Genomic DNA, 14,182 nt, shown 5'->3' on the forward strand with positions numbered 1-14,182 from the left:
TAAGTCTGCACCACACATCATGCTTTTAGAACACAAAATTGTCTGACCGGCAATACTAAGATACATAAGCATCTCATTTTCAGTAAGTGCATTTTCATGAATTTCTATCCTCTTACTCCTCCCACTCAATTGTAAGTTTTAACTGTATATTCTTTTAGGGGAAAAAACCCAGTTATTTTAAGATTTACATTTAAAAGGATCAAAGTAAATAAACCATTATTTCTATTATATTGTTGTTATTGATTTCTGTTAAGTTGGGCATGACTCACAGTGACCCTATGAACAAAAGGCCTGAAGCCATTTTATAACTATCAATATTTATCAAAGTTCATAGAGTTTCCAGAGGCATGTTGTGTAGGAAGTGGATGCCACTCCTGCTTCCAAATAGAGCAAATACCCAAAATTTCAGGGGGCAGTAGTAATATATTAGACCCCCTGAAATTGTATTAATTTGCTTGAGGACTACACATATACATACTGTAGGTATCTACTAATTTCAATTTATTTTGGTAAAATCTTGTTTGATTGTCTCATGAGATGGCTTTTGAATATTTGCTGTAGGATTAGACATAACAGCAAAATTTTAGGGAATACTGATGGTTTAGTGGTAAGGAGTTACTCTACCAACCCAAAGGCATGAGGCTCGAATCCACTAGCCTCTGGAGAAAGATGGGCAATCTCGCCTCGTGCAATTTACTATCTCTGACAACCTGCTAGAGGGTCAGCTCTGAGCCACTTCTGACTTGACAGTAGATAACAACAGTATATTTGGGTTACATAAAAACAAGACTTGGGGTTAGTTTAGGTTTAGTGTCATCTATTCCTAAGCTGTCTGTAAAACCCGGGGAGGACTGTCATTGCTGGGTGCCACTGAGCCCGCTCTGACTTGGAGCAAGGTTACAGGCAAGAGCCGGGAACAGTTCTGTGTCCTGCGCCATGGTCACAGCCACGAGGAGCCGGAGTCCACTGTCGCAGCAACGGGAGCAATCCAGCTCAGAGGCTGCCTCTGTTTGTTGACTCTCTACTTTACCAAGCACAGCATTCTTCTCCAGGGGCTGGTCCCTTCCTGATAAAATATGTGAGATGAAATATCCAAAGTCTGTGAGAAGAAATGGAAGGGCACCATGAGTTGGGATCAAAGCAATGGCAATGAGTGCTTTGGGAGTTTGAAGTCCCCAGTGGCCTAGTGGGTAGGAAGTTGCACTGCCGACTCACAGTCAGGCAGTTCCAAAACACCCTCTATTGTTAGGAAGAAAGATGAACACTGTGTAGCCTCTGAAATCCTGGTGGATGATAAGCTTGTTGACTTGATGGCAGTGCGTTTAATGAACTAATGTGCTGGGTCACTATCTTACCAGATTCCTAGAAATTTTATCACCGTTTCTTGCCTTTGCTCACCCTATCCACCTGAAATGAGGTCTAAAATGCTTTGCATTTTATAATCAATGTACCCCACTTTTAGCTATTGTCTTCTTACTGCCAGTTACATTTGGTTGTGGGACTCTTGCACGATACCACTACACCAGCAGCACACGTTTTGCTGGATTAAAACAACAGCAGCACAAAATTCAGAGACTTGAAATGACTACTGTTCACTTTGCCATGGAGCTCCAGTGGTATCACGCCTAGATGGTGCCATGCATGCCCGAAGGCTGAGTGTCTCTGGAGGTTTAAATCCCTCTGCAACCCCTCAGGAGAAAGACAGACAGACAGCCCTCTGCTAAGATTCACAGCCATGGAAACCCAGTGGAGGGTCTGTATGAGTCGGAATGGCAACTAAACAGCCCTGAGTTGGGAACTCTCAAGGAGGCAGGAGGCAGCTGGTTCCAGGTGGACCCGGTAGAATGGTTCTAGTGAGGCTGAGATAGTTGGTGAGACTAAACAATATCTGCTCTGTTCCACTTTGGGAAGAGCAGCTCCGTGGGGAAGGTCCCCTTCTCACAACAACAACAGCAGACACACAGAGAAAGTCCAACACCCCAAGTTATGTTTAAACCTCTGCTTGGGTATGAGTTCTGTCCTTGAGCCAAAGAAAAGAAAAGTCAGCGAGAGAAGACTGTCGATGAAATGGCTTGACACAGCATTGGCTTGAGCATGGCAGAGATCGTGACAACGGTGCACAATGGACAAACATCCGATCTGTTGCTCATAGGATTGCTGTGAGTCAGTCACAGCCTCACAACTACTTGATTTGTTGTTGTTACATGCTGTCAAATGGCGTACAACTCAGTGACTCTGTGAACAACAGATCTGAACCCTGCCCAGTCCTGTGAGATCCCCATCATCCTTGACATATTTGACTCCATTTCTGTAGTCGCAGCATCAATCCATCCCATCGAGGGTCTTGCTCTCTTTTACTGACTTTCTACCTTTTTAGTGTAAGGTCCCTTTTCAAAGAATACTGTCTTCTAGCAACATGCCCAAAATAGGTGAGTTGAAACTTCTTCACCTTTTCCTCTAAGGAGCACTCGGGCTGCACTTCCTCCAAGATAACTGTTTTTTTGGCAGTCCATGGGGTGTTCATCACTCTTATCCAACACTACATGTCAAAGGCATCAGTTCTTCTATCATCCTTCTTCATTGCCTAACTTTCAGCATCATAACAAATGACTGAAAAGACCATGGACTATATCAAGTGCACTTTACCTCTCAAACTGACATCATTGTTCTCCAATAATTTGTAGAGGTCCCTGACTGTAGCGTTTTCCAACATAATAAGTCTTTTAGTTTCTTAACTGTTGGTGCCAAAGGTGCTGATTGTGGATCCAAGTAAAAAGAATCATGATGTCTTTTGTGCAGTGGTGAGGATTTTTTAATTTTTTTACTTTGAAATGTAATTCACATTGAAGGCTGTAGTCTTTGACCTTCTGTAGCAAACACTTCAAGTCCTCCTCATTTTCAGCAAGTAAGGTCATATCATCTGCATAACACAGACTGTTGATGAATCTTCAAAGAGTCTAGCTCCTCTAATGATTTGTTCAGGATCAGATTGAATAGCTATGAAGAATAGATACAGCGCTGACACACACTTTTCTTTATTTTAAACCATGCAGTGTTCCCTTGCTCTGTTCCCCCCCCCACCCCCCGCTGTATTTTGAGAGCAACATCTTGATATCTAGACATAAGGTTCATATAAGCTTGATTAAGTGCTTTGGGGTCCCTATTTTTCTCAATTTTAGCCATAGTTCTTGATGATCCATAGAGTCAAATGTCTTTGTAGATTCAATATAGCACTTATATACATTCTTCTGGTATTCTCTGCTTTCAGACAGGATACATCTGACATCAGTAATGGTGCCATAGCCTCTACTAAATTCAGCTTGAATTTTTGACAGCTGACGGTCAGTGTACTGTTCTAGCCATTTTTGGATGATCTTAATCAATATTTTGCTTAGATGTAGTATTACTGATGTTGTTCAGTAATTCCCACATTATATTGGATCACCTTCCTCAGGAATAGAAACAAATATGAAATTCTTCCAGTCTCTCAGCTAGGTAGATAACTGCCAAATTTTTTTGTTCATGCTCCCAAGCACATCCAGGACTACATCGATTAGTTGACTCGATGACACCTAACAACAGCAAATGTTCAGACAGCAATTTAATCTACCACAATACTGAAGATAAGCTGGTCACAAATGGCAATATTTGTATATTTAATTTTATTACATAAAGTAAGTTTTTCGGATGGTTTTTAGTAATGGACATTGTTAGAATAGCAAAGATATCAATGAGTGAAACATGAAAGGATAAGAGTCATTCTTTGTTCCACCACTAGCTCTACAAGTGAGGAAATTAAATTCCATTCTTTTTAGTGTAGAAAAGCTCCAGTAACATGAACAATAAGCAAAAATCACTTTTATATACCTAATAAATGATTCATTTTTAAAATATTAGGTGGAACCTCTGGCATTCTACGTCATTTGCCAGGTTTTTTCATTTATATACAATCATGAATTGAAAACAGAAAAACCATGTTAAAATTAGAAACATATAATATCCTCCTCTGTAAGGAAATGATATGAGTAATAGGCTTTGTGGAGAAGTGTATGAATAATACATGAGAAAGCAGGCAGAAAGTCAATTATTGTGATTCTGGAAAAGTAAAATTAAATATGGTTAATCTACTGTAGAATTAATTGACAAAATAACAAATTAAACCAAGTTTTATTCAATATTTATAATTTTTAATAAGTTGAAAAAATTTCTCTCTCTCATTACAATAATCATACACAAATATAAAAATTAGGAAAATAAAAAAGCTAAAGTTGAATACTTTCATAAATTGCTTTTATATTCCAAACTTAATCTTCTTTCCTTTAATTCTTAAATGCTTTAGGATACGCTTCTCTTTGGAAAGAGAAATAGAGCAGCTAGAGTCAGCATTGTCTCTGTGGAAGTGGAAATATGAAGAACTGAGAGCCGCGAAGACCAATGATGCAAGTGAGGTATGGGGCTCAGGATGTTTGTGGACAGAGTGGGGTGTTCGTGGACAGAGTGGGGTGTTTGTGGACACAGTGGGGCATTCGTGGACACAGTGGGATGTTTGTGGACAGAGTGGGGTGTTCGTGGACAGAGTGGGCCTGAACCAGGGCTCTCACAGGGAATGTGGTCACCCCATTGCCGTCTAGCTTCAGTCTCACAGGGTCTCTCTGCTGGGTTTCGAAGGTTGTCAACATTTATGGAAGGAGACTAACCCTCTTTCCCAGAGGAGCAAGTGGACTTGAACTGCCGACTTTTTTATTAGCCATGCAGCATGTAACACATGCCCCCAGAGCCCCTTCACTCAAAACCAACTGGTTCCTGACCGGCCAGGGGGTTTTCAGGAGGCTGTAATTGCCGGGAAGGAGATTGGACTTCTTACTTCCGAGGAATTGCCAGTAGGTTCAAACTGCCGACATGTGTGGCCTTTGGGTGAGCAGCGAAACTTCCACCAGACCATGCTGTCAGAGCTCCTTAGGGACAATGAAAACTCACATTTGGAAACTCACAGCGAGCGTCCCTCCCTCCATGGACGTTCTGAGGCTGTAAGTCTCAACAGAAGAAATGCCAGGCAAAGAAGATGAAGGGAAGTTTAGAAACTGAATTTCTTGTATAAGGTGAATATATGAAGTCACATATCAGGATGCCAAACCCACTTAATAAGCGTCTTACTCTAAACCACAAGTATTTTTAATGATCAGTCTAGCCAAACCCACACCAAGGCCATTGTTTCTGAATCAATTCTGACTCAGTGACCTTCCACGACAGAGCAGGGCTGCACCCTTAGGTCTCCGGTGCTGTCCTCTCTGCTGAAGCTGACTGTTGGCTGTTTATCTCACAGGGACCTTGGTAGATTACAACTGCTGACCATTCTGCTTAACAGAAGAACACCCAACCACCATGACACAAGTCCTTTCACCATCTAGATCAAGGTTACTTTAAGCTATAGGCATAATTCTGAAGAGCAATGATGATGTCTCTCTGGAGACTAAGGCATGTCTGATACAGGCCATGGTCTTTGCTACCACTTGTTATGCATCAGAGAGTTGGACAATGACTAAGGAGGATGGAAGGAGAATTGATGCCTTTGAGCTGTGGTGCTGGAGAAGAGTATTGAGGGTACCATGGACTGCTAGGAAAACAAACAGATTCATCCTGGAAAGGGTTAAACCAGGCTGCTCCTTGGAGGCAAGGATTCTGAGGCTCCGTCTAACATACTTTGGACATGTTGCGAGGAAGGGCCAGTCCTTGGAGAGGGACATCATGCTTGGGAGGGTGGAGGGACAGCGCAGGAGAGGAAGACCTTCTATGAGGTGTATTGATTCAGTGACTAGGGTAATCAGGATGGGAGTGTCAGTGACAGTGCGATTGGCACAGGACAGAGCAGAGTTTAGGGCTGTTGTATATAGGGTCGCTATGAGTCACAAGCGACTCTATGGCACATAACAACAACAACATATGCATAATTCTGCAAATGGTAATGTATCTCGGGCCTAGTGATTCTGTTGCTGTTAGTGTAAGGGACTCACATGCCCAGCTCCTAGTTTCCTTGGTAGCTGCACCAGTAAAATGGTGCCGTGGAGCCTTTCAATTGTCATGATTTATGAATATTTATTCTTTAGTTATTGCGCAAATTCTTTGTGTAAAAAACATTGAGCTGAGTATGTGAGATAAAAGAAAACAGGCTAAATTGCTCTTAACTGGGTGAACCTTTAGTGGGAGTGTGCTAATACCTGTCTAGAGCATCTGAATCTATTATGATGCCACTTCTGGAGCGACTTTGACTCTTCTAGAGGATTTTCGATCAGCTGGTAGCACTATCCATGCGCCTACATACAAGAGAGGGAACAGTGTCCGTTCTGTGCCAGGCTCTCAATATCTTCTGTGTTTGAACCTTCTGGTTCACCCACTGGGTCAATCCATCTTCCTAACTCTTGATCTGACTCTTTTTCATTGATCTGTTTTTCCAACCATCGTACCTTTCACTAGAAATTGAATCTTGAAGCCTTTGAATCTTGTAACTGGCCAAAGCCTTTCCCCCTTATGGTGTAGATGAAGAATATGGGAAATACTAGAAGAGTAAAGAAATCTGTCTTGGGAGAAGAGGCGCCGGAAGGCTCATTGTAGGCAACAGTAGGGAACCTTCATCTCACAAGCTTTGGTGAAATGAGTGAGGTTTCACTGACTGTGCTTGTTTGCACATCCTTCCTCTTGGTTTCACACAGGCACCTCCAAGTCCCTGAGAGCAAAGAGGCATCATGCACAAGGCCAGTCATTTCTTTAACCCCCAAGATTTAGAAAGAAAGCAGACATTCCTTAAGATCATCAAACAAAAAAATCTCATGTTAACAAATCGTCCTTTAATAAAAAATAATTCCAGGGAGAAGAGTGAAAGTTTATTTGGAGTGTCTGTAAAACGTAATTTACCTCAATCAAAACTAAGTTAGAATCAACAATCTAGATTGTTTATTTCATATTTACGGGTGTCTCTGGTGGCTTAGTGGCCAGGAGCTGTACTGTCAACTCCAAGGAGCATGGCTCAAATCCACCAGCTGCTGCACAGGAGAGGAGGGGCAATCGCCTTCCCAGCGATTTACTGCCTCTGAAAACCCACAGGAGGGTCAGCTGTGAGCTGGTTCTGACCTGACGGTACACAACAACAACAACACTGTCTCATTTGGACACATTTTCAGGAAGAGCCAGTCACTGGAGAAGAACATCACACTTGGTAAAATAAAAAGTCAGTGAAGGAGGAGGCCCTTGACACGGTGGCTTAGCAGGGACTGTAGCTTTGGGCTACGGAGAGCGGTGGCTGTGAGGACGGCACCGGACAGACAGGGCTTCATTCACGTGTAGGGCGGCTGAGTCAGAGTCGCACGGGGCCATTCATCTTCATGGCTCTGCTTCTAGATTTAATTTTGAAGGTTTCTCGTTCTGTCTCTAACACACACCCACACAGATATAGATTAATAGTATTTTAATTCACTGGTACATAACTAAACAAGACACTCATTTAATAGGAAGGAAAAAAATTAGTTCACAACACAGATATTGTGTTTGAAAAGTGTATGTATAATATATGAGTTCTAAACTTGATTAAGAAAGCAAAACATTTAAGATGGAAATGATGTTCATTTAGAATTTAAAGAAACATGCATTTCCTACCTACTGCCACTAGTGTGCAGTGCAGACTTGATAATATCTTGCTGTGTTCTGTGTTTTTTTTTCTTAGTGATATTTAACACTTATAGAGCAACTATTTTTTTAAAGTAATTTGAAACTGTTCACAAAGCAGTTTGTATATTGTTACAAGTTTAATGATTTCTACACAAGTATAATTTTTAAAGAATAGCAAATGGGGACTTGCTTAACAACTTGATATGAGAAAAAATAAAAATAGCATTATAGAATGTCAAATGGCTGCATATTCAGGTATATCTAAATAGCTACTTAGGATTGCTAGTCTGTCCTTGACTCCTTTCTTCTCTGTTTTTTATTTGAGTGAAGGTTTACAAATCCTATTGTGTTTATTCAATCGCTGACATTTTGTTTCATAACCTTATTTTACCGTTGACTCATGTAACTCATCAATGGCCTAGTGGTAAGAAGCTGTACTATCAGCCCTAAGACATGTGGTTCAAATCCACCAGCTGCTTCACAGGGGAAGGAGGGGCAGTCTTCTCTTTTCATTTAGGCTTCTGAGAACCCACTGGAGGGTCAGTTAAGAGGCAGAACTGACACAATGGTAAGAAATAACCATTTAAGCAATTAATTGTAGTATTTAACCAATTGCTAGGGAGCAGTGGTGGTCTAGTTGGTAGGCAGCTGTGCTCCTAATGCAGTGGTTGGAGGTTCTAACACCCCACCTGCCTTATGAAAGAAGGATGGGTAATCTCAATTACAATTTACAGCCTCTGAAAATCAGCTGGAGCTGTCAGCTCCGACTTGATGGCAAAGAGTTTGAAATGTTTTAACATTTCTTTTAGAATGAATTACAAAGGCATTTAGGCCATGTTTAGAAATGGCCATGAAGTGAAATTATAAGAGAAAATTATTGAAACCCCCACGTTTTGGTGGTTTAGAGTATGGGTGGCAGAGTGAGGCAAGTGCTGGGTTACTGAAGAAAGGTTGGTGTACAAATATAGCAACCGCTCCGTGGGAGCAAAACGAGGCAGTCTGCTCCCAGGGAGCTGTGCGGCCCTGAGGTCTGATGAAGGATCACCACAGGTCAGAACCAGTTCCACAGCAGTGAGCTTTGGCCTGGTTTTCGCTACCTGGCTGACAGTGAAAGGCCCAAGAGTGTCACAAAGCATTGTCTTAACTTTAATAGGAATTTTCTTTCTTTTTTTTTACATTCCTTTCCAAAAATGTGGTTAAATCACCTTAGCCTTAACTGTACCTCCTCATGGCTCATAGATGTTGAACGTAACAGTAATTCTCTCTTAGGCGCCTAAGAGTGTTTAGTGCAAACACATGCTTGGACCAGAAGGGCTAATGGGAAGATTGGCAATTTTTAGAGGTGGAAACAGATGTGCTTAATAGACCAATGTTTGGGTTTGTTTTTTTTTTTAAAAAAAGAAAAATTGAAAGTCTGTTACACACTTTACATGGAAATGATTCTTAGACCATTGGCACTTAGAATACAAAAACTGTCAGACTTTAATCATATAATCTAAGTGAATATTTAAAATGCAATCAAGGCAATGAGTAGTAGATGTAATTGTGTGAAAAAATGCTGTCTCCATGCTGATTTTCATTCTTATTCAGCTTTTCCTTTGTAAGTTGGTCTATGTTGATCTGGAATTAGATAATAAATTCTGAGGGTGTTGGAACTCTCATTGCTATTAAATCTCATGATCTAATGAACTGAATGTTCACATAAGCAATATTGATTTCAGATAATTATGACACTTTGCCTTAGCAATCCATGACATTGATTCCTTCCATAATGAGAGAGACACTGTTCTGTACGAAAGGAAATGCCTCACATTCTGTAATTGGCATCAAGCTTAAAAATGGCAAAGAACTTGCTCAATTTGCTTTGAGAATAGCTTGTTTTAGCTTGATAACCCTGAATTTTACTCTGATGTCTGCATCTTTGTGATCCTGACAATGAGACTAGAAGTAGTTTATAATTTAAAATCAAGGTGCAGATCATAAAGATTCTGTACATTTCCAGAGGCTCCTAGGAGATATTTCGTAGAACTATGACTATGGTGGGATTGTGAGTTTAAAGACAATTTTTAAAAAACATTATTGTAATTTGAATTTATGTGTACAGAGCAGAATGATTTTCCATTCAGCCACTGATACATATTTTATGATATTGATTGTAACTACTATATGTAAAGTTCAAAGTGAATTTTGAAGTGCTGCCTTTTATCCACTCTTACGCTAAACCTTAGCGTGTTAGCTTGTCGTTTGTACCCACACACCCGGCCCTGTACTACATGCCCCATCATTTCTATTCCTCCTACACGGAGTCATCACCAGCCCTGCCTGCTCCCTAGGATCAAGTCTCTCTCCACCCCTGCGGATCTCTTCTAACTCATTTTCACTCTACCGGCATGAAACAGGTTTGCTTATGTAATCCCATTTCTTAAAACTGTTTATTGGAACTTACCAACCGTCCTGAAGGAGAGGGCTGAGGAGCTCGTTAAGATTCGTAGTCCCTGACAATTGACGAGGGTCACCAAAGTCAGAATGAACTCGATGGTAGTGGATGTTATTTTGGTTTGATTTAAAACATCTCAATAACTCCTCTTTGTTCCCAAAGCTTAACTGCTAAGCCATTGATTCTTCAGAAAACCTAAATCCGTGTGACTAAACCACCATTGACACAGTGGCTGCAAAAATGGGCTCAAAACCAACAAAGATTATCAAAATGATTAGAGCCAAGAAGTGTGATAGGGGAACTGAGAGTCAGAGCTGACCCAAGGGCACCTAACTATAGTAACAACCACAAAACCACCGAAAGAGATAACTACAGAACCACCAGTAAGTACAGCATAACTTCTACATAAGAGAGAAAACACAAGAGAGCGTCTGTGCGTAGAGTTCTCTAGTGTATCCTGAAGAAGCGTGTTTGCTTAGGCATTAAAAGGTGCTAACAGAAGTGAACGGCATGACAAGAGACAAAGGAATCTTCAGATTTACTGGAATGAGAGGGATTTATTATAAAAACACTCAGGAAGCTGAACAACAGACAGAAATAAACCAATGCACAACAGCCCCCTAAAACCAAAACAACACAACAATGAAAACAAAGAACTGTCTTTGCAGTAAGTCATGGGTTCCTGGAGGCCATGTGTGTTGTCAGCTCAGCACTCCAGCCGCTGTGTGCAATTGTGACGCAGCTCTCCTGTCAGGTGTTCAGTATCCACGTCCTGATGGTTCTCTGCTGAGCTCAGTTCTAACCCGAGGTGCCTTCACACCCAGCGGTCAGCCTCCAGATAGCAGCCTTTGAGGTAACCACCATGAGGATTGTCCCGGGAGAGCGGGTCATGATACAGAAGCTGGATGGAAGGAGCTCGGTGCCCTTGCTTTGATCGGAAGTGTGGGGCTGGTGGAGTCTTACATTCATGCCTCTTCCCCGAAGGATGGAGCAATGTTTCCAGCACAGTAAAGAGGGCAGAGACCCGTGTGGCTGATTCTGCTGTAGGAATCCCGTGGAAGAATTAAGACACACAAACTGCATACCAAACAGAAGCTGTTCTGTGGGACAACTTTAAGAGTGAGCAATTGTCACCGCCTTTGAGGTGTTGTAGAGAGGGGCTTCAAGCCTTTTGTTAATAGGGTCACCATGAGTCATGCTTGACTCGAAGGAGATCAACAACAGAAACGTCCTAAAGGCCCCAGGGACTGCCAAAAGGACAAACGTATATGTCTTGGAGAAAATGCAGACGACGTGTTCCTTGGAGTGAAAAATGTCCTCTAGGATCGCCAAGAGTCAGAATTAAAATGGATAGCAATGGGTTTAGTTTAATTGTAACTTTAGATCTCGTTGAAGGTACAGTTTTCATCTTTTAGTAGTTCTAAAGCCAATAGAATATATATTTGTAAAAGAAGTAAATGCAGCACGGACAATGTGGGGAAGACGGAGTTGTCAGCACTGATAACATTCATAATAAGAAGCAAATGGCTGCAAGGTTAGGCATGCCCCTCCCCCCATGCTGTACCTATGTCTACCATGTTGACCTCACAGCTGTTGAAGATATAGAAGAGGCTGTTCAATGGTGAACTCTGTGTCCACAGCTGAGGCAGCTGCAGACCAGGCCCTCAGAAGGGACTAAGGCAATGGTTAGAAAAGCCGTTTTCAAACTTCCTACCATCACAACAATTTTTATTTACATTAAAATATCTTCTGATATGTAGAAAATATGATTCAAGTGCAATTTCATGAAGTTCTTACATGAGTAATCTCAGTAGGATAACTTTAAATAATTCAATTGTATTTAACTACCCATCACACGAATATAAGAAGCATCTTTGTTTTCTTTAATGTTCAAGTCCAGATGTCTCCTGAGGGCACTTGCTTCAGGAGGTTAGCAGTCCTCCTCAGATAGCTGTGCTTTGAAATCCCATTACTCTGATGTCACACTCCGTTTCAATCTGCTGTCTTTAAATACCAAATCCCAGAGCTAAGAATCAAAGACCAACCTCACTTAACTAAAAGAGCCCATCCTTGACCCAGGCCCCCTGCTGCCAATCTTACTTAATTTCTTCTCAGCAACTGTCTCTTCCTTTGCCGATTGTATTGGTCATGACAGTTATGTCTTCCTAATTAGTAACTTCAGCACTGAAATGAAATTTGCACTGTATTTAACTCTCTCTTTATGTCTACTTTTGGCAAGGCTTAGAAAAAATTTTGAGATATATTGCCGAACAAAGGTTGTGCTAACATAAAGATACGCCAGACAGTTGATTTAGGTCTTTGGAACAAAATCATTTTGGTTCTATGAAGAAAAAGCAATGGGCTACTTCCTCTGAGGGAAACGACTGACAGAGCTAAAGAAGCTTATGACTGGGGTCTATCTGATGCATGAGCCCTTCCAGGTCCTGGACACAAACCTAAAGAGATGATTAATGGATACTCACAGCTTAGCTCAGGTAGAGACCCAGTGCCTGGAGTGGCAGGAGTGTTAGGGCATGACTCCTTACTCTGGGCACATTTATTATTCACCTGACTTTGGTTTTTCTTTGTATTGCATGAAGTGGCTTTTGCTGACTCTACAAGTCTGCATTGTTTACATAAAAAGGCACAGAGTCCCAAAGAAGAAAAAGTGGATTTGTCAGCTATTTGGTTGTGGAGAAGATTTGCACAGGTCAGACTCCTGTCCCCAAAGCCTTCAGGAGCACCATATGTGAGAGAGGAGAAGGGATATATTAATAAGTATAAAGACACCGAATCAGAAAGATCTTACAAAGTAGAGTGCCTGTAACAGAAATGTATTTGTATAAAAAGAAAGCACTTTCCTTCTTATTTAACATTTAATAACATTTAAATGTTCTTTCAATATTATAGAAACAGAAGAACAGTTTGAGATGTGTTAAATCCCCACTTTGCAACAAATCCTCAATGTTGAAATACAAAATATATAAAGGAATGAGTAGTCATTTTTCCTAACATAGCCTATAAGATCTCTGATGGCCTTGTGGTAAGACGCTGTGCAGCAATCTCAAAGGTATGCAGTTTGAATCCCCCAGCTGTTCCACAGGGAGAAAGATGGACAATCTCCTCCCATGTGAAAATAGGCTGGAGGGTTGGCGTTGAGTCCGTCATGACTTGAAGGCGAATGTAGAGCTCTCACGGCTTAGTTGCACGGCCAACCCAGTGGAGGATGGTTCACAGCCACCAGCTGCTCCATGGGACAAGGTGAGCAGTCTCCTTCTGTGCAGTTCACTGCCTCTGAAAACCCACTGGAAGGTCAGCTGTGAGTCAGTTCTGACCCAACGGTACATAACAACAGCAACGATAAAAAGAGAGGACCGTTTCTTTTGTCCTAAAGTCCTCTGAATAAGAATGCTCAAATAACAGATGCTGTGTGTTTTAACATGAAAATAAAAGAAATAATTACTATAATTCTTTTTATGAAAATAATCTTTCTTGTTTTCAATAATTTTTTTTAAAAAGACTTACTACTTATAATTAAGTTTCTCTAGAATTCATCAATTTGAACTATAGAATTCCGGTTTTAAAATATATTTGCAAAATTGTTCAATTCACAGTTCTTCAAACATCATTCCTATCAACGATAGAGCATTTATCTCTAAAAAAAAAAAAATCTTATATTCAAAGGCAGGCACTCAAAATTCTCTTCCAATCACAGAAGCCATGGGCAATCACTAATCTATTTTTTTCCTAAGATTTGTCTATTCTGAACATTTTAGCTAAGTGAACTTCTAGATATGTAGTTTTTGTGACTGATTTCTTTGCATTTATGTTACTTTATAAAATATAATTTCTACAACATTCTTTCATAGAAGTTTTATTTCTGTCACCACTCAACAAAAAAGTACGGATATGATGTCATTTTTGAATTAAAACCAAATCACCCATTTTTAAATTGTGTTATCAGTCTTTTTTCTTTGGGGGCTCTGTAGGATTCCGTAAACTTTTGATGTGAGACTCTTGTCAGAAATGGTACTGACAAATGGTTTTCTTCCCCATCAGTAGGTTTTCTTTTCACTCTACGGGAAA

The 14,182-nt window shown here is 40.8% G+C and overlaps 1 protein-coding gene across 1 annotated transcript in view; it reads left to right on the top strand.

Annotated features, from left to right (window-relative positions):
• CCDC102B (coiled-coil domain containing 102B) overlaps window positions 1-14,182 on the top strand; it is a 70,042-nt gene that overhangs the window by 15,145 nt on the left and 40,715 nt on the right. The window contains exon 3 of the mRNA XM_006892763.1: window positions 4,340-4,448. Coding sequence (XP_006892825.1) covers window positions 4,340-4,448 — 109 coding nt within the window. The remainder of the gene's footprint in view (window positions 1-4,339; window positions 4,449-14,182) is intronic.

The sequence above is a fragment of the Elephantulus edwardii genome, unplaced genomic scaffold (genome assembly GCF_000299155.1).
Source record: "Elephantulus edwardii isolate Elephantulus edwardi_28Jun2011 unplaced genomic scaffold, EleEdw1.0 scaffold00118, whole genome shotgun sequence".
NCBI lineage: Eukaryota > Metazoa > Chordata > Mammalia > Macroscelidea > Macroscelididae > Elephantulus > Elephantulus edwardii.